The 22,325-nt window shown below is 36.6% G+C and overlaps 1 protein-coding gene across 1 annotated transcript; it reads left to right on the top strand.

Moving 5' to 3' along the window:
• The first annotated feature begins 3,438 nt into the window (after nucleotides 1-3,438).
• On the top strand, nucleotides 3,439-7,220 carry LOC137737510 (putative protein phosphatase 2C 15). Its single transcript, XM_068477017.2, has 9 exons — nucleotides 3,439-4,164; nucleotides 4,410-4,828; nucleotides 5,191-5,362; nucleotides 5,467-5,620; nucleotides 5,707-5,770; nucleotides 5,884-5,991; nucleotides 6,096-6,221; nucleotides 6,314-6,546; nucleotides 6,830-7,220. The coding sequence occupies exons 2-9, from the start codon at nucleotides 4,622-4,624 to the stop codon at nucleotides 7,050-7,052; spliced, it is 1,287 nt and encodes a 428-aa protein (XP_068333118.1). The 5' UTR covers nucleotides 3,439-4,164; nucleotides 4,410-4,621; the 3' UTR covers nucleotides 7,053-7,220.
• Nucleotides 7,221-22,325: the final 15,105 nt, after the last annotated feature.

Here is a 22,325-nt window from a genome sequence, read left to right as displayed (position 1 = left end):
ATTTATCAATTGAGTACTTGACAGTGGCAGGGCTAGCATAGGGTCATTAATTGTTCTTGACCCTAACAACTTCAAAAACCTCATGTATATTTGTATGTGTATTGTATTTGACCCATTTAAACAATTAAGGCAAACTAAACTACAACCTCCTCCTCCTGCTTTTATTTTTTTTCTATCATATTTATCTTCCTTTTTTCTCTTCTTGTGTGTAACCATATTGTGTGTCCCATGTGCTCCATAAAATTCCTTAGTTGACAAGCTTTGACAGTCTTCGACATCACACTACAGTATCATGCATTCACCATTGACAAGCCTCTACACATAATAGTAATTATCGACATATATTACCATAAGTTGTCGGTTTATGATGGTAGGAATTGTTACATGCCTACTAAGTGTTCAATATAATGATCCTATAAAACCATTTTTGGTTTATATGATGATTATATTATTTAAAAATTCTAACTCTGTCAATGATACTCGATAAAATCTCTTTCATTTTCATATGACGCAACACTTAGCACATGCAATATCGGATAGCAGTATTGTTCTTATCTTAAGTCAATTCATAAGATGCCTATTAAAACCTGTACCAGACATCCGTTCCAACTGCAACTTTCCCGTCTTCAATTCATTATGTACTCGAATTAAATTGCACTGTCAATATTATTCACAATTTTCTACTCTAATTGCAACCACAGACACACAACCGCTTTCACACTCATACTGGTCTTGCAACTTGTATACACTATATAGTTTTCTCGACGAGAGATTCTACTGTGTCGTCGAGTGCATGCATTACCGTCAGTGTTTTTGATCAGGATCATGTAAAAAGTTGTGTATACTATGTAGTTTTTTTAGCAAAAAATTCTACTGTGTCACTAAGGACATGCATTAGCATTAGTGTTTCTCATCAGATCAGGTAACGAAGGTTTATACATATGGAAACACACTAGGCAATGATAAAGCACGCGTAAGAGGAGTTTGTCTTTACTTAAAGAATGTTGATGACAAATCAAATCACTTGCATCATCTAGCCAGCAAGCTGCTTGATCGAGTATCTTTTTTAATCCAACTTTTTCGTGTTTAAAAAAAATTCATGATTTCGAAATGTTACTTTAAATAGTTAAAAGTGTGTGAATCTCATAATATAATTAACGATCGCAACTAAAAAAACTAGAAACTATATTACACGTCCATTTTCTGTCTTTTGTATTTCTTATTTTTTGTTCATATTTAATTTGGTTCTAATTAATGTTTTTCGTTCTAAGTAAATAGATACGTAATAAGAAAACATGAAAGGAACTCTATAATTTGGCGGCCAGAATTGGGAAGGATTGGGCGGCGAGTACATAGTCGTAAAGTAAATACAACCCAGGTGGTTGCAAGGTTTCTGGAAAACGACATTTTTCTTGTAAAGTAGGCATTTTGATAACTAATTCGAGTAGAGAGGAAATAGATTACGGAAGAAGACATAACGGATGAATGAATGACTCAATCCCCTCCCACCCGCATGGTTCCTCTATGAAGATGTTCCACACTACCACTTCTTTTATGTGAAGGGGGCGTTTTCCTAGAATTTTACATAAACGTCTATGAGATAAATAGTCTTTTTTTAGTGCCTTATCTTGTCTTATTTTTTTTAATGTATCCGGATCGAATAACAAAAATTTTACTATTTGAAATGAAACTAAGCCCTAGTTTGGTACTGAGGTGATTCTGAAAAAGTGGCTATAAAAAAAAGTTGAGAGTTTTTTTATGTTTGGTAAACATTAAACTTCAGCTTTTTTTTTACAATTTTGGATGAAAAAAAAGCCAAAAACACAAAGTTGCAAAACCCAACTTTGAAAAACCAGTTTTTTTTCACCTCTATTTTACATAAAAGTTTATCAAATACTATAATACTGTTTTTTTTTCTTTTTTTCAAAAGAACTTTTACAAAAAAGTTTACTAAATACTCTGCTACTTTATTCTCACAGCACACCATAAACAGTTTTTTTTTCTTTTCAAAGCACAACAATACCAAACCAGCCCTCAGACAAAGTTGGATCTGACATTGGATACCATCATATTAAATTTAAGTTGTTGGATTAGCCCCATGAGGGCTACAAGCATGCAGACTGCAACCCTACCCTGCATATGCAAATACAGTATACGCATGACCAACTTAATAACTCCACAACCCACATGCTGCCGCAGTTAATCATCTAATTAATTATACTTAATCACAAACACACAATAACGCTGAAAGAATTAAAGTAATTTAACAACAAAAAATACATATGAAAATTGAGATGAGAGGAAACGTGTTCCTCCCTTTGAGTACAACCAATACAGATTTAACGAGTTTAGTACCGTGTCACATTCTCATCTAATAATGCAATGTAACAACGTTGTACATAAAAAATTCACATAACATTATATTAACAAACGCGTTGTATGTCAAATTGCATCACCAACCATCATCAGCATTGGCATTGACTAGGAGGGGTGGGGACCAGAAAAATCCTCGAGTGGAAAAGCAAAGGGTAACCCTACAAGGCTGAGGCTGAGGGGCTACAGGTAAACAGGGTAACAGACATCTGCAAACGCAGAAATGCACTCATTTAACCGGAACCGGATTCTTCAAAATTAAATCCACTAATTAATGAATTCAGGTAATTAAAATTTGATTAAATAATTACAATTATTATAAATTTTAGAGAAGTTTCTTCTTTGTAGTTGTTAGATCAAATTTTAATGATTCGAATTTATTGATTAATGGGTTCAGATTTGAATGATAAGAGAGAATCTGGTTCCCATTTAGCCACATACAACGTGCTCACTGCGCACCTTGTCCACATCATCGCCATCACAGAAACACATGCACCTCGTCCACATCATCGCCATCACTTCTTCATCCTCTTAGCCACCTTAAATCATCTTAGTATTTCTCATTAATTAACAAAATTTCAACCCAAATTAAGATGCATTTCTTATTCGCAAACTAATTTTTGAAAAATGAACATATGTAAATACATAAGGTTTGACTTTTGTTTTTTTTTTCTTGTTTATTATAAAACTAGTTAACTAGCTAAGCATATGGTATTATCGCTAAGAATTAAGGAGTCGGCTAGATCGCTGGTCATAATTATTGAGTTTGAATTTGATTTTGGTAAAAATTTATCTTGAAAATTTTCATTTATGAAATTTTATTTGTGTGAATAACGTGGTATACAAAGTGTTATAATATAATTAATTGATCTTTTTAAAAAAAAATTAGTTAAACTTTTAATATTATAGTTGTGTAACTGACCGTGCTCTTGACATAGTGAAAAATCTAGAGATACTGCTGGATCTTTCACTCACAGATAAGTACAAATATGACTAAACTGTGAAAATAGGTGCACCAAATGCTCTTAACATTGATTAGCTTAATTATAATTTCCCGGAAAACTCTCCTGCAAGATCTGTTAGGTAAACGACCAACCTTGTGATCCCCTGTTTTTAGAGCTATCACAAACAACCAACATAATTTCTATGTGGACCCTACTATCTCTTTTGTATTCCCTCCACACTAGTGAACTTTTTTCCCGGGAAAAAAAATAAAAGCCTCTTGCTTTTGGGTTTTGGCTCTCGGCTTTTGGGGAAAAGCAAATTGGTTTCGGAGAAAGAAAGAAACCGACTTTCTTCAGAATGTGGGTTTATGAATGCATTGCTTCATAGTCACCATACCCACTTTTCTGCAATTTCTCTTTAGAATTTCGATCGAAATAGTTTGCTTTTTTGCCACCAATTTCTCTGCCATTTCTTTTTCACCCCAGAAAGTTTGGAATTTTTTTATAAATAATCGTGGGTGTTTGGTGGGAAGGAAAAGGTTGTCAAGCTGCAGCTGACTCGCATGAATTCAAAGTTCAATTTTTTAATCGGAAGGTTAAGGATTTGGGGGTGTTTGATTTGATTAATGGGTCTTACAGTTCATACCTCGTCACCAAAACGCGTTGCGTCACCGCCTTGATTTCTTTATTGCGCGATTTCTTTCTTCTGGTGTTGTCGTAGTCGTCGGTGTTGCTTATTACTGTCGCAATCGGATCTGCTTTGGTTTCTCAGTCAGACATTCTCTTTCCTGTCGCTTGGAATCTTTGTTCATCTGTTTGGTTGCCGAGAAATTACGAACAAGAAAAGGTGAGAAAAAATGTAGAATAAACGTAAATTTCAGTTCTTTGTCTTCTGGGTTAGCTGAATACATGCTTATTAGTGACATTTTACTTCTGTTTTGTATGATTTCGATTGCCAAATGATGGAATATCCAAGATGTAACCTTTCCCGTTTTGTTTTACTTACATGTGTCGGCAAGTGAGACAGCATATGGTTGTTGATATAACCAATCTGTTGACGTTGTTCTTTGTTTTGTCTTATGATAAATGCAGATCAGTTGTTGTAGCTTGTGAAATATTCGATCTTTCGTTGTTAGGATTGGACTTTGTGCTATTTGTGCAAAGAAGTTCGTGGGTTTTGAGGCCATTGATTACGAAAAATTGTAGGATCTTTTAGGTGTTTTGCATTAGTATGCTATTGAGGATAAAAGAGTTAGATAGTTTGAAGGTCTTGGGCCTCTGGCAAAGACAGCGGTGAGGTAGTTATGGCGTCTGGAGATAGGCGTCAGCATCATAATATGGTGCCTCTGGCTGCATTGATCAGCAGAGAGCTGAAGAGTGAGAAGATGGAGAAGCCAACTGTCAGATATGGGCATGCGGCTCAATCCAGGAAAGGGGAGGATTATTTCCTGATCAAGACTGATGGTCAGCGAGTACCCGGGAATTCTTCATCAGCATTCACCGCATTTGCGGTAAGCCTGAGTCTCTTATATTTGCTAGATTATAGAGCCAGAGCTTGGCAGCTTAGCTCTGTCATGTTGTTGTACCATGGTGAATGTCCCAAAAGTTGAATACTGCATATCAGTGCTCACCTCTATGCTCTAACCATTTAGTTCCTTAGTCTCCTGTCTTGTTCACTGCAAATTTTTGATCCGGACTATATATTGGTTTGTTCCCTTCCAACATAGGCAGTGAACGAGATATTTTTCGAAAATTTCATGTACTTTTGGTTTTAGATTATGGAATGAATCCGTGTGCTCAAACCAATTTCCTTTAGCTATCAAATATGCTGCAAATCAGGTATAACAGTCACCGTTCTTTTACTGATTGTCAGATCTTTGATGGGCACAACGGAAATGCAGCAGCAGTATATACAAGGGAGAATTTGTTAAAGCATGTGTTGGGTGCTATTCCCCGTGGGCTAGGAAGGGAGGAGTGGCTCCAAGCTTTACCTCGAGCCTTGGTTGCTGGGTTTGTGAAGACTGATAAGGATTTCCAGAGCAGAGGTGTGGAATTTGCAACTTGCTTAAGTCTTTGTTCTTCTTTTGTTTTTTCTCATATATTTCAGCACAGACGTACTAATTCTTTCTACTCTTATTATTGTTGCCAGGTGAAACTTCTGGAACAACAGCTACCTTTGTAATAGTTGATGGATGGACTGTGACAGTTGCATCAGTAGGAGACTCCCGTTGTATCTTAGATACTCAGGGTGGTGCTGTTTCCACCTTAACTGTTGATCACAGACTTGAAGAAAATGTAGAGGAGTATGTATCCACTAAAATTCAATAACATTCCTCTATTTTTACTGTTCCCTGAATTTGCTAATTGAATATCTGCTTTGTAATTGTAGGAGGGAGCGTGTTGCTGCAAGTGGTGGGGAAGTTGGGAGGTTGAGCATTGTTGGTGGTGCAGAGGTGAGTGCTTTTAGATCTTTTTTTCCTGACACTTAACAAAGAACGGGATACTTCTGTGGTCTTAATTAAAATATGGTTTTCATTGTGTAATGTATGTTGTTTGACATTTACAGATTGGTCCCCTCCGTTGTTGGCCAGGGGGGTTATGCCTTTCTAGGTCAATTGGAGACATGGATGTTGGGGAGTTTATCGTTCCAATACCATATGTGAAACAAGTCAAGGTATCTTTCTCTGCTCAGAACTTAATTTTTTTAACCTGTTTTATTAAATTCAATGCCAAGTATTGTTTAGCCTGAAAGCTAACATTCTTACATTGTTCGAAAAGCTATCAAATGCCGGTGGGAGGCTTATAATTGCTTCAGATGGCATCTGGGATGCTATATCTTCCGAAATGGCAGCACAGTCTTGCCGTGGGTTGCCAGCTGAACTTGCTGCCAGACAAGTTGTGAAGGTTGTTTGAACTACTTGGCCTTTTTCTTCCAATATGCATGTATAATCTCGAAGGCTAGAACTCTTTCTCATTGATGATGGATTGTGTTGTAGGAGGCATTAAGGTCAAGGGGTCTAAAGGATGATACAACCTGCATAGTTGTTGACATAATCCCTCCCGATACTACGGTAGAGCCTTCAACTCCGCCGAAAAAGATTAACAAGTTTAGGACCCTGTTTTTCAGAAAGAAGTCGCGTGCTTCTGCTAATAAACTATCCAAGAAGCTATCGGCTGTGGGTATTGTGGAGGAGTTATTTGAAGAAGGCTCTGCCATGCTTGCTGAAAGGTAGTTGATTCTCTCTTCACTCAAGTTAGTTGATTCGATGCTAATTTTCTGGAAGAGTTTCACACTCCGGTTGTCTACTAAAATTGGAAAAGAAAATTTTCAACGATGTCATTAATTTTAGTCTTGTATAGCATATTGAAGTGAAGTTTCATATATAGATATCATAAACCTCATTGTTGAGTTACAAGTTCAAATCGCGGGTTGGCTTCTTGTGAAATGTGGTATTTTGGTGTCGTGTATTTGCTTGCATCTGAAAATGATTATCATGTCAAATGTGTTGCAGGTTGGGCAGCGATGAGTGCACACCACAATCGACTACATCTGGGCTATTCATGTGTGCTGTATGCCAAGTTGACCTTGCACCGAGCGAGGGCATATCGGTTCACGCAGGTTCTATCTTCTCAACCAGTTCAAAGCCTTGGCAAGGGCCGTTCCTCTGTTCTGATTGTCGTAACAAGAAGGATGCCATGGAAGGAAAACGCCCTAGCGGAGTCAGAGTAGCATAGGTAGCTTGTGCATGGTTTCGCCACCATTCTTTTAACCCTTTATTCCCTTTGTTTGGTAATCCGTCTTCGTAGGCCAGCCAATATTGTTTGAATCTTTACTTTAGTGATGCATGAAATGTATATGTAAATTTGATAAGTAATTTGGAATGAGTTTTAGAAGTTGAGGAAGGTCTTGTGCAAGGAATCCTCTTTCGATTCTATTTTGTCGGGGTATTGGGCAAAACAAAAGTGTGTCGAACTCGAATACAATAATTGTTACGAAAAGCAAATTAATAAATGAACGGAGTGATTTTCTTTTGATTTGTTCAATCCAAAGGTTAGAAATAAAGAAACACGAAAGCGCACAGTGGGAGAAAAAGGAAGTGCGAAAATCACTTCTATATTGTATAACTGAATTTTCCAAGTCAGGTCTTGATTCTATATTGTATGCAAGTCTTTGAATCAATAATATAGGTTGTGAAGAAATAATAGGCTATCCAAGAGCCTTGAGTTGCTATTGCTATTCTATTGTATTGTTAACACACAACATAATGGCTCTGTTTCTTTTCTCTGTTCTCGCTCACCCTTCAAAAGCAGGACACATCCTCCTGAATGCGGATTGTTCACTGTTGTTTGTTCTGACAAACTTCGTCCGAGAATCCAACTGAAAGAGGGAGGATACTGGCATGAATTCGAAGGCCCTCGATCATCTTTGATTTTTATCAAAAACACGGCTGCAGGAGCACTTTGGAAGAAATTCCTGCGAGGATGAAGTTTTCGACGACTTGAACTGGATGAAGAAATTCGTTTGCAGAGTGTTAGGAACGAAGAAGACAAAGTAAGAGGCGAGGAAGATGATCTTAGAGAGCTTGTGGTGCATATAAACTGATCCTTCAAACCAGCCAGCGATGAAAGAAGTATAGATATGTTGGAAGGGAGTGTTGATTCATTGCAGAAACCACCCAAGCCTTACTTGTCTTCTCCTCCAAAGATCAGACGGTTAGATTTATCCCCAAAAAAAACCATCTACATTATGCAATCCACTCAGGAACAAGCAAAGAAACAAGACTTGGCAAGCAAGCAATTCACAGAACCACAGGGATGACAATGAAGCTATGATCAGTTTTATCATATCATGTGAGCATATATTTCATTTTATAACAAGATCATTAGGGCGTATTGCGAATTCATGTCCAATCCAACCTTATCTTAAATTTAATGTTGAAGCCTCGTTTGGTATGAATGATAAGATTGAACTGGATAATTCTTTCATTTCAAGGTACTACTATGGCAGAAATGAAAAAATTATGTCCATTGATGTGAGGATTTCCGTGTCAAGACAAGTCATGCCAAGCGCACAAAACATCAGCAAAATGCATGCCATGACATGTCATCGCATGCCAACAACAATGTTTTGGCATGCCACGATGCGAGGGTTAGCGTGTCAAAGATAAGTCATGCCATGTATCTTTTATTTGCACAGCTTCTTACCGGTAAGAACACGTTCAATATCTGAGCCGAGTATTTACACATGTTCTTACCTGTAAGAACACGTTCATTATTTTAGCCTAATATTTACGAAGGTTATTACCGGTAAGAACACTTCATATATTTCCGAAATAGTGGGCAAAAGTGATAGCGGAATCGTAGTGCCTTTTCTATTATTGTTCTTTCAAAACCTTTATTTTCAAATTGTTTTTCTTTAAATTATTTTCTAGTTGATTTTTTAAATTGTTTTTATTATTTTTAAGTCATAAAATTAACCCTTTCTAAAATTTAAGAATTAGTTTAAATACAAATGATTCATTCAATTTATGTGGAAAGTAACCTCGTTTGAGTCGTTTATACTATAATTACATTATTCTCTTGCAAATATTTTTAAGTGTTTTTATCCTTCCTTTTACAGGTGGTAAAAATCCTATCAATTATCCAAGTACCTTGAGTTGTTATTGCTATTGTATTGTTGTTAACACACAACACAATGGCTCTGTTTCTTTTCTCTGTACTCGCTCGCCCTGTGCCTCGCCGAACAAATAATGAGACGGCAATATCCGCTTACCTTCAAAAGCAGGACACATCCTCATGAATGCGGATTGTTCACTATTGATTGTTCTGACCAACTTCATCCGAGGATCCAACTAAAAGAAGGATGATACTGGCATGAATTCGAAGGCCATGTATCATCTTCAAATTTTATCAAAACCTAGGTGCGGGAATTCGTTGCAGATATCGCCACAACCCTTACTTTTATTCTCCTCCGAGATCTCTCTCATATTCTTGCACCGCATTGGTATGAATACAGAAGAAACTAGAAACCCTGTAATTTACTGATATTAATTCAATTCAGCCGGGTAAGGGCTTGGCTTAACCTTATGTTCTCCCCTGGTCGGGTAGGAGGTGAAGACTGGCAAAGTTCATCATTCAATGGTGGGGTGCTCATAGAAAAGAAGGCGCCCCCCCAACAAGTGGCAGATTTTGATGGGGTCTCGCTTTGATGTTGAGGAGATCCATATATTTGGATAGAGTCTTGTCCATATATAGAGGAAGAGTAGCTTACACAGTTGATTGAATCAGATAGCCCTTTGGGCAACCAACCAAACCTAGCACTTCAAATTCCAATCAACAACTTGGAGGAAGGCATTTAGAACATCTAATTGTAACATAGGCCAATCCCGATTGTCAGCAATAGAGAGCAGGAGACGAAGAGACTTCATCTTGTCTACCGGGTCAAAGGCTTCCTCGTAATCTATCCCATATGTTTAAGTAAAGCTTTTAGCTACTAACTTGACCTTTTCCTCCTTCCACTCATAAAGCTTCCCTTCCCCCAGTCTCATATCGAATTAGTAGAGATCAATACGGGGAGACTCAAATGATACTTCGATTATGCATTTCATTTTTTCTTTTTCTTTTCTATATATGAACGAATCATTTGGAGCAAGAAAGATTCGACGGTTTTAGGCTTTAAGCACAAAATATAGAAAGAGCAGAGGGTTTGATTTATCCCAAAAAAAAACCATCTGCATTCTGCATTCCACTCAGGAACAAGCAAAGAAACAAGAGTTGGAAGCAAGCAATTCATAGGGATGACCAGTGGCTGATCCAGGATTTCAAGTTCGGGGGGTCCGAACATAAAAGCTCAAAAAAAGAAAAAAAATATTAGACTAATTTGGTTCCGTATCACTATTTTCTACTGAATTTGGTTTATTAAATAAATCAAGATTAATCTCAAAAGTAATAAAACGAACAAATTTTCCTCAGCAACATAACGCAATTAGTGACTCTACAAAGATAAAATTTGTTAATGTAACATATATATTATTAATTGGGAGTTACGACTAGAGTCTAGGATTAAAAAACTTATATGAATTTGGAAGAAATAAAATTAGGCAACTAAAGGCGGTGGAAGGGCAAATGGTGGTGGGGAATAGGATAACTTGGGTTTAAAGTTGGAAGGTTGTGACGATTGGAGCTGGAAGTTCTTAAATATAATTTGGAGATACTAGAAAAGACTGGGGTTCTCGGGCTCTATAGAGAAAACAAAGATATTTTAGTTTTTAAATTTTTTATTACGACCTGGCTCAAAAACACTGTCGATTTGACTAGGTCTTTTAAAACAAAAATTAAAAACCTATTATTCTTCTTTGTTATAAGCACTGCTGCCTACACATCCATGGAGGCAACAAGCCTCTCCACTGCACCTGCCCAAATTGTTGGAAGGTCCTGAAGGTCGATCACAAGTGTTTCTTTGGACTTTCGAAGGATCCCAGAACCCCCTGGGTCCCTTTTATGGATCTGCCAGTGGGATGACAATGAAGCTATGATTAGTATGTGAGCATATATTTCATTTTATAACAAGATCATTAGGACCTATTGCAAATTCATGTCTAAACCAATATTATCTTAAATTTAATATTGAAGCCTTGTTTGGTATGGAGGATAAGATTGGAATGGATAATTGTCTAATTTCAAGGTATGGACCATGGAGGATAAGATTGGAATGGATAATTATCTAATTTCAAGGTATGGACCATGGTGGATAATTTTCTAATTTCAAGGTATGGACCATGGAGGATAAGATTGGAGTGGATAATTTTCTAATTTCAAGTAAGGATTAGGAGGGATGAGTTTTTTTCATGCCTAATAATTTTCTATTCCTTTTTATGTAAAAAAAATTTACTTAGTTTTTCAGATATTAGAAAATTATCCATTAAAATCCAATCCTAAGTACCAAATAAGCCGGTTTTTCTTAGTGTCTAAAATGATGACGTTTTCTACTTGCATTATTCCTCCTTTAGCCATTGACTAAGGAAGGAAAAGTATGTTGTGAATAATATGTGGATGGCCCACATGAATAGTTTGTTACTATTTATGTATAGTATTTTCACTATTCATTTGTGGAAAATTTGTAAAGTGAATAGTGTTCTCTTTGCTTATAAAATGAATGAGAGATGAATAAGAGGTTCACGGAAGAGATTGTGAAATGAGAGAAAAGAGAGGAAGAGGAGAAAGGATAATAGAGAGAGTTATTTTGTACTCTTATTATTCTAAATTATAATAGAAGCACCACTGCTGTTCCGAGGACGTACTCCAGTCACACTGACTGTAGAAGAACCTTGTAAATTTTGTATCTTGTTTCTTTTATTCCACTGCACACATCATCGATTTTACAACACGTTATCAGCACGAGAAGCTCTCATGTCAGTGGAAAGCATAACGCTATAAATTCAGACAAACAAAGGTACAGTAAAATAAGCAAATGTATGTCCATTTTTTTGTCTCTCCCACCGCGCCAGAAGCGCCCCATCGAATTCCAGTGAAAATTGAAATTTACAATGACCTGTAGTCGTTAAGAGATAAGAAAAACTCGTACCTGACAACTGGTTTCCAGAGATCCAGAAGAATCTCATCAGACTTGGAAACCCAAATCGCGTCATTTTCGACGGATCTCGAGAACTCCTATGAATACTCGGTTGTCTGAGATGGTGATGGCAGAACTGACTCCACATAGGCCTCCCTCTCTTGTACCTCCATCAACCCCGATGTCATCTATGTTCCTGTATGGAAGTTTTTGCTTCACGATGCCATGTTTTCTGGACCATGCAAGGAAAATTGAAGAAAACACGGGAATGGGAAATGGTATTCCTTATCTGGCCTCTCCCATGGAAAAAGTAACAGTATGTGAGTTTTTGCAGAAAGAAAAAGAGGCAAAAGCAATGGAATGATGCATCAGCGCATTTTGAAAAAGCATAAGACAAAATAATAAAATAAAAGGAAAAATAATGGTGCGTCAGACACTATGTGGAAACCAAGAAAAAAAAAACAAAGGTTATTTGGATTGTTGCACCATGTGAATGAATAAGAAAAATAGTAATAAAAAAACAGGGGTAAAGGCTTTTAGATGGTGTTGCACCATCTAAAAAGAAATAAGAAAAAATATATATTTATTATGTAAATGGTGTTGGCTTAAAACACTTTCACACGTTCTATTTACTTTAAAGCAATTTATTTATCATAGACGGTTTTACCGTCTACTGCTTTAAGTTTTGATTTATGTGAATGATGCTGAATTAAAGCCCTTATCACAAACTTTATTTACTTAAATGCAATTTATTTACTATGGCTAGAATTGCCGCCTATTACTTTAATTTACTTATTATACTTTCTTTTGTTACGATGAGTATATATAGGACCTGAAGTTCCTTGATCAGATCAAAACCTGCAGTTACTTGATCCTCATCATATAAAAATGATTGGACCTAAAGTTCCATTATGTAAAAAGATCAGGCATGAAGTCCTTTGATCCTCAAGATCAGGACATAAAGTTCCTTGATGAGTACAGTAAGTTTGAAGTGCCGCAGTGCCTCAACTTAATTGCAATAAAAGTCATAAGAATCTCAGTCTACAGACTATTAAATAAGGATCAGAAGTTCTTTATGTCCATACTCAAAATGGTTTAGTAGAAGCATTTATTAAGTAGATGAAATTGATTACCCGTGCTCTACTCATAAAAACAAAATTGCCAGTTTTTACATGGGGACATGTTATTTTACATGATGCAATATTAATTCGGTTGAGACCTGTTGCCAACCATCAATATTGCACAGTACAACTCGTGTTTGGGTACCAGCCAAATATTACACATTTACGAGTTTTTGGTTGTGTTATACATGTGCCTATTGCACTGCCACAACGTACTGAATGAGGCATCATCGCGAATTGGGCATTAACGTTGAACACCATCTATCATTCAATATTTGGAATCCTTGACTGAGGATATATTTATTGCGTGATTTGCGGATTGTCATTTTGATAAGACAATTTTCCCGTCTTTAGGGGAGAAAATAACTTCGTTCTAGAAGAACGATGAGAAAATATCATTCTAGAAGAATGATGAGAAAAGACAATTCCAAAAGAACAAAGAGAATTTGTCTTATTTTTATTCACGAAGCGATCAATGAGAAAATGAAGTAAGAATAATTGAATGATGCAACGAAAGTGATGAAATCACATATACTTGCTGCAAATGTGCCTACAAGAATTGATGTCCCTATTGAACAATATAATAAGGCAGTAAACGATTTCTTTGTTGCACGCCTAAAGCGTGGCAGACCCTCAAACTCAAAAGGTTCAGTCATTCAAAAGAAGAAGAATATTGCACTACTAAAACTACTGCATTCCCGAAGCATAATTGTTGCATGCCAGAAGCATGACAGTCACCGCGTGGATATACGTCGTAGAAAGGATAATCCGCGGACATGGGAATGTAGATGTTCTCATGCATGAAGCATGATAGACGTATAGGTTCCAATGACTTAACTCTCGAAGTGGAGATTAAAATCTAAGCTCTATAACGCTCAAGAGGAGGTTATGATCCGCATTCTCTAAATTATAACTATCCTGGAAGAGATAGTGTAATGCCTTTGAAGAGGCAATGGATGTCCAAAAAAATGAAAAGCTTTTATGCATGCGCATGCAAATGAGAATATGGGATCACAGATTGATGATAACCAATGGTAATTTTGGTTTTTACAAGTAGCTACTAAATTCATCAGTGAGCTGTATTGATATTGAGTCCTGTTTTTTTTTTGTCAACAAAATTATTGGCCAAAATGAAGAAAGACAATTCTATTACAATTTTGAAAGAATATGGAAAAATGGACCTATATACTTGAATACAATATAAATAGCCAAAGGATGTTGAACCAAAGAGGTTACATTGGACATTTGTTATACAGTGAAATACACTCACATGACATGACACAAGGTTACTAATTGAAACCTGAAATTATACTCTTGTAAACGAGTTCAAAAAAAAAAAAAAAAAAGGAGAATTATATACGAAGGGTTATGAGTCGCCCACATCATATCTTCATAAGTAAATCTCTCAAATATACATGGAAGCAAATTGCTCTGTACAAATTCCAAAGAAAAATATGTCATGAAGTGTAGAAAATCCCTGAAGGATTCAAATTGCTTGAAGTAAGCCCCGGAAGGGTAAAACATAAAATATGTACTCAATACCAATGGATGGTATAAATTGCCTTAGTGAGTACTTTCATTATGATATTGTTGCAACATACTAAAATCTCTTGCAAGAGTTGATGATATTAAATTGGGACTCCTGAAGAGTCAAGAAAGATTATAAAGTGTTGAGAGAAATATTGTCTCGAACTGCAGATCGAACAATATGCCAACACGAATTTTATCCATGATGTTTATGATATTAAAGAATCATATGGATTGAAGATTATGAGTTGAATACTCAAATGATTTAGGTACTAAAAATGATCATTTATCTTCGTGAGGGTAAAGATAAATTGATATTTGGTCCAGAAGTACCACACCTTAGTGAAGTCTATGCTTTATTATATTTGGCACAATACATTGAATGAAATAAAGCTTATATATTGATATCTCCAAGAAATTACAGATATGTGCATACACATGAGTTAAAACAAACAAACAGGATGAAGCTTTCACAAAGGTTGCTCATGTGAAGCCTCAGTACTCGGCAATACCCCAGAAGGGGGAGGCACTGGAGATTTATCATATTGCACCCCAATACTTGACAAAACACCAAAAGGGGAAGGCATCAGTTGCCTTCGGAATCTAGCAACGAACCTCTGGTGATCACTTTGAATTTGACTTTCGGATTCCTGTAGTTGGTCGAGATCTTTTTTCATGCTCGTTGAGTAATTATTTGCAAGCACGTGTAACACTCTATTCTCGTGGTTGAGCCATCTGATCTCTTATTTAAGAATTGCTACCTTAGCCATCAATGATTCAACTTGGTGAGTTCGAGCAAGTAGGCGTTGGCCCATATTGGATACAGAGCTCGCACATTAAACACTGAGAGCCAAGGAGTCTTGAACGGCCAACTCATGAGACCGTTTTGAAAGGGTTCTGTTGTCCTTTGGAGTGAGAAGATTCATAGCTACCACAGTAGTTGTTATGTTATTCTTCATCATAGAGTCCCCAACCGTAAGATCACCATTAGAAGATAAGAAGGACGGACGTCATATATTATCCTGATGTTGCTCGTTTGTATCACTTCTAAGACTCAAATCTAAACAAATGTTAGATGGGCAAGCCATTTTTAAAAATGATGAAGGAAAAAAGAGGTCAAATAAAATCTCAGAAGTGCAAGAAAGGAAAATTTTCTACAGGCAACAACTTTCTAAGTATACTTTTGAACACAATTGATGTCTCTATAAAAGAAGAGACAACAGAGCCATTTGTTCAAAGATCGAAGAGGCACCGCTCTCCGAATTTTAAAAGCCAGATTTTCAGGATAAAGTTCGTCAACATTTTTTAGATGCAATCTCAGCTTTTTCGGATATTGCGTGCAACTTTGTCAAAGATCTCTGACAAAGTTGAAAACGAGTAAATCTTACTGTTCTAATTACACCACAGTTGCTGACAAGAGTAAAGGCACAACACCAATTCTTGCTATTAAAAAATCTCTATATATGTCGACCTTCGTTCTCCATAACAAGGCAGACTTACAAGAATACCTAACTTTTCCTCATCTCCGAGAAAGCATATTCAACAAAGAATCTCGAAATACTCAGTTTTCTTCCTCTCCGAAAATACCTCTTCAAAACCAGTCACACCAGAGCAAGATTATCTCATAACATCAGGGACGATAGCAAAAGTATCTCATATCATGCAATCTACTTGTCATTCCCTTTGTCTTTGTTCTCACCTGCAGGATAAGGAGAAAGAAAGTAATCAGTCGCCACATAGAATCAAGCTTATGATTTGGAACTGATTGCCCGGAACCTTTGCCTGGTTGTTTATCTTGCATTGCTCTCGAGTACTCATCTTCAACTGTTGATATGATGTTGGCTATTTACACTGAAGCTGCCACACATGGATGAGTCACCAAGAATTGATGAACCATCCAAATGCAAGAGTTGCATTCCACTCTTGCATCAATGGACAAATACTGTAAGAGAAGATGTTAAACCTGCATAGGGAAAATACCACTTCTGCAAGGGGAACATATAAGGCAAGTGAAATGATACATTGAAACATGTGGAGACAACCACAACAAAACACGTGCCAGTTCATCCTCGACAAAGCCTAACATCACTTGTCACATGAAGCTCCTCATGGTCCAATTTCATTCAAGATCAAGCCTAGATGACCCTTGAAGAAATCATAAGTCCGATTTAAGATCAAATGTCCACAACCCTTGAATCAAATTCAGCTCCAGATAAAAGTAGTAAATTTAGACCTTTGGAGGAAGTCTAACAGAAGGCCCTCCAACCCAGTTCAAGAACAAGCCTGTGAAAAGTTAACAACAAATAAAGCATCTCTTTTGGCAACTCTTCTTGCTAAGTGACTGAAACAGAATGATCAACGATCAGCCTAAATGATTTGAAATCAGAGGGAGATACTCATCAGGATGAGCATCCAAAACAGATCAAGATTTTAACGAGTCAATCGAGGACTTGTGACCATCCAAGGGAGAGTGTTGTGAATAATATGTGGATGGTCCACATGAATAGTTTGTTACTATTTATGCACAGTATTTTCACTATTTATTTGTGGAAAATTTGTAAAAGAAGAGGTTCACGGAAGAGATTGTGAAAGAAGAAAAAGGAGAGAAAAGAGAGGAAGAGGAGAGGAGATAATATAGAAAGAGTTATTTTGTACTCTTATTATTCTAAATTATAATAGAAGTACCACTGCTGCTTCGAGGACATACTCTAGTCACACTGACTGTAGAGGAACCTCGTAAATTTTGTGTCTTGTTTATTTTATTCAACTGCACACATTATCGATTTTACTGTTGTAAAATCGACGGTGTGTGTGCAGTGGAATAAATAAAATAAGACACAAAATTTACGAGGTTCCTTTACAGTCAGTGTGACTGGAGTACGTCCTTGGGCAGCAGTGATGCTTTCATTATAATTTGGAATAATAGGAGTACAAAGATAACTCTATGTATTCTCTCATCTTCTCTTCCTCTCTTTCTTTTTCTGCTCTCTATTCAAAGCATACAGAGTGCTCTATTTATAGAGCAACTCCAAGCACACGTCTTTGACAATATAATATTTCTTCATCCTTCAAGTCAAGATTGATTTTATGGGCATTGAAAATCTACCCAATGTCTGCAGTTTCTATGTCGGCATTCAATACCCACTAGACTTTTCAACACTCCCCTTTGCATGCCCACATATCAACATGAGTTGTCTCGTTAAGATCTTGATCTATTTTGGATGCTCCCCCTTGATGAGTATCTCCCCCTGATTTCAAATTATTTAGGTTGATCATTGATCATGCTGCTTTAGTCTTTTAACGGTGATAGTTGCCGAATGAGGTGTTTCACTTGTTGTTAACTTTCCACAGATTTGTTCTTGAATTGGGTTGGAGGGCCTTCTGCTAGACTTCCTCCAAAGGCCTGAATTTACCTATTTTATCTGGAGCTGAATTTGATTCAAGGGTGGTGGATACTTGATCTTGAATCAGACTTGTGATTTCTTCAAAGACCGTTTAGGCTTGATCTTGAATGAAATTGGACCATGAGGAGCTTCATGTGACAAGTGATCTTAGATTTTGTCGGGGATGAACTGACATGTGTTTGTTGTGGTTGTCTCCACATGCTTCAATGTATCATTTTCACTTGCCTTACTTGCTCTTTTTGCAGAATTGGTATTTTCCTTATGCAGGTTTGACATCTTCTCTTGTAGTATTTGTCCTCTGATACAGGAGTGGGATGCAAACCTTGCATTTGAATGAACCATCACTTCTTGGTGGCAGTGAAGGTTTGAGTGGAGGTTCCGACATATTGCTTTCTCTGTCATTGTCTTGGCAGGTAAGAACAAGGACAAAGGAAAGGACAGGGAGATTGCATGATATGAGATACTCTTGCTCTCGTCCCTGATGATATGAGATACTCTTACTCTGGTGTGACTTGTTTGCAGAGCTATTCTCAGAGAGGAAGAAAACTGAGTATTTTGAGAAACTTTGTGAAAGATGCATTCTCGGAGATGAGGAAGAGTTAGATATTTTTCAGTTCTGCCTTGCCATGGAGGACAGAGGTTGACATATATATGGATTTCCCAATAGCAGGTAGTAGTGCTGTGCCTTTACTCTTGTCAGCAACTGTAGTGTAATTAGAACAGTAAGATTCACGCGTTTTCAACTTTATCAGAGATCTTTGACAAAGTTGCACGTGATATCCAAGAGCTGAGATTGCGTCTAAGAAATGTTGACAGACGTCATGCAGGGAAATCCAGCTTTTGAAATTCGAAAATCCGTGTCTCTTCGATTTTTGAATAAGTGGTTCTGTTGCCCCTCCTTTTATAGAGATATCAATTTTGTTCAGTAACACTCAGAAAATTGTTGCCTGCAGAAATTTTCCTTTCTTGCACTTCTGAGATTTTATCTGACTTCCTTCATCATTTCTAAAAATGGCTTGCCCATCTAACATTTGCTTAGATTTGAGTCTCAGGATTGATACAGACGAGCAGCGTCAGGATAATATATGGCGCCCGTCCTTCTCATCTTCTAATAGTCCTCTTACGGTTGGGGACTCTGTGATGAAGAATAACATAACTGTTACAGTGGTAGCCAGGAATTTTCTCACTCCAAAGGACAACAGAATCCTTTCAAATCGGTCTGATGAGGCAGCCGTTCAAGACTCATTGGCTTTCAGTGTTCAATGTGCGGGCTCTGTATCCAATATGGGCCAGCGCCTACTTGCTCGAACTCACCAAGTTGAATCATTAATGGCTGAGGTTGCAAGTCTTAAACAAGAGATTAGAGGGCTCAAGCATGAGAATAGAGTGTTACACATGCTTGCAAATAATTACTCTACGAGCATGAAAAGAAAGCTCGACCAGCTACTAGAATCCGAAGGTCGGACTCAAAATGACAATCGGGGCTTCGAGTCTTTATTCCAAAGACATCCATTGTCTCAGCTGTCTGGAATTCCACCAAGTTTTGAGACTCCAAATAATCAACTTCTGGTGTCTCCCCCTTCTGGGATACTTCCGAGTACTGAGGCTTCACATGAGCAACCTTTGTGAAGGTTCCCTCCTATTTGTTTGTTTTAACTCATGTGTATGTAATTTCTCGGAGATATTAATATATAAGCTTTATTTCATTCAATGTATTGTGTTAAATACAATAAAACATATATTTCACTAAGATATGGTACTTCTGGACCAAATATCAATTTATCTTTACCCTTGCGAAAATAAATGATCATTCTTAGTGTCTAAATCATTTGAGTATTCAACTTTTGATCTTCAATCCATATGATTTTTTAATATCATAAACATTATGGATAAGATTCATGTTCACATATTGTTCGATTATGCAGTTCGAGACAATATTTCTCTTAACACTTTATAATCTTTCTTGACTCTTCAGGAGTCCCAATTTAATATCATAAACTCTTGCAAGAGATTTTAGTATGTTGCAACAATATCATAATGAAAATACTCACTAAGGCAATTTATATCATCCATTGGTATTGAGTACATATTCTATGTTGTACCCTTCCAGGGTTTACTTTAAGCAATTTGAATCCTTCATGGATTTTCTACACTTCATGACACATTTTCCTTTAGAATTTATACAGAGCAATTCACTTCAATGTATATTTGAGAGATTTACTTATGGACATATGATGTGGGCGACTCATAACCCTTCGTATATAATTCTCCATTTATACGAACTCGTTTCTAATCTTGTGTCATATCATGTGAATGTATTTCATGGTATTACAAATGTCCATATGTAACCTTCTAGGTTCAACATCTTTTGGCTATTTGTATTGTATCCAAGTATATAGGTCTATTTTTCCACGTTCTTACAAAATTATAATGGAATTGCCTTTCTCCATTTTTGGCCCATAATTTTGTTGATGGAAAAAGAACGGGACTCAATATCACCACAGCTCATTGATAAATTTAGTAGCTACTTGTAAAAACCAAAATTATCATTGGTTATCATCAATCTTTGATCCCATATTCTCATGTACATGCGCATGCATAAAAGCTTTTCATTTCTTTTGGGATATCCATTGCCTCTTCAAGGGCATTACACTATCTCTTCCAGGATAGTCGTAATTTAGAGAATGCGGATCATAACCTCTTCTTGAGCGTTATAGAGCTTGGATTTTAATCTCCACTTCCGGGAGTTGAGTCATTAGAACCTATACATCTATCATGCTTCATGCATGAGACATCAATATTCCCATGTCCGCAGATTGACCTTTTCGGGACAAGTATCCTTGCAACAACTGTCATGCGTCTGGCATGCGACAGTTATGCAATAGTTCAGTAGTGCCATATTCTTCTTCTTTCGAAGGACTGAACCTTTTGAGTCTGAGGATCTGCCACTCTTCAGGCGTGTAACAGATAAATCATTTGCTGCCATATTATTTTGTCCAACAAGGACATTAATTCTTGTAGGCACATTTGCAACAAGTATATGTGATTTCATTACTTTCGTTGCATCATTAAATGCATCTGGCATTTGATTTGCATATCGTTGCATCATTCAATTATTCTCACTTCGTTTGTATATTGATTGCTTCATGAATCAAAATAAGACAAATTCTCTTTGTTTTTCTGGAACGGTTTTTTTTTTTCTCATCATTCTTCTGGAATGATATTTGCTTATCATTCTTCTGAAACAAAGTTATTTTCTCCCCCTAACGGTGGGAAAATTGTCTTATCAAAATGACAATCCGCAAACCACGTGGTAAATATATCTCCAGTCAAAGGTTTTAAATATTGAATGATAGATGATGTTCAACATCAATGCCTAATCCGCAATGATGCTTCATTTCAGTATGTTGTGGTAGTGCAATAGGCACATAGATAACACAACCAAAAACTCGTAAATGTATAATGTTTGGCTGGTTCCCAAACACGAGTTGTACTGAGAAGTATTGATGGTTGTCAACAGGACTCAACCAAATCAATAATGCATCATGCAAAATAGCATGTACCCATGTAAAAACTGGCAATTTTGTTTTCATAAGCAGATCGCGGGTAATCAATTTCATCCGCTTGATAAATGTTTCTGCTAAACCATTTTTTTTGGTATGGACATAAGAAACTTCTGGTCCTTATTTAATAGTCTGCAGACTGAGACTCTTATGGCTTTTATTGCAATTAAGTTGAGGCACTGCGACACTTCAAACTTAAGGTACTTATCAAGGAACTTCATGTCCTGATCTTGAGGATCAAGGGACTTCATGCCCAATCCTTTTATTTGATGGAACTTCAGGTCCAATCATTTTTATTTGATGAGGATCAAGAAACTACAGGTTCTGATCTGATCAAGGAACTTCGGGTCCAGTACGTACTCATCGTAACAAAAAAAAAGTACAATAAATAAATTAAAGCAATAGGCGGTAATTCCAGCCATAATGAATAAATTGCATTTAAGTAAATAAAATTTGTGACAAGGCCTTTAATTCAAGACCATTCACATAAATCAAAACTTAAAGCAGTAGGCGGTAAAACCGTCCATGATAAATAAATTGCTTTAAAGGAAATAGAACTTGTGAAAGGGTTTTAAACCAACACCAATTCACATAAATAACAAGAAGTATCATACCTCCTTTTATTTATTATTTTTCTTTCTTTTGTCAGCACTTATTCAAACCTTATTATTGTTACTTTTCTTATTTCTGTAGCATGGTGCCATGCACCAACAGAAACCATTTATATCATTTTGACTAAATGGTGTCATGCACCATTCTGCATCATTCAAATCCTTTATATATATATATATATATATATATATATATTTTTTTTTTTTTAG

Source organism: Pyrus communis, chromosome 13, assembly GCF_041283825.1.
Source record: "Pyrus communis isolate YQ-2024b chromosome 13, ASM4128382v1, whole genome shotgun sequence".
NCBI lineage: Eukaryota > Viridiplantae > Streptophyta > Magnoliopsida > Rosales > Rosaceae > Pyrus > Pyrus communis.
This window is presented reverse-complemented; position numbering and strand designations above follow the sequence as displayed.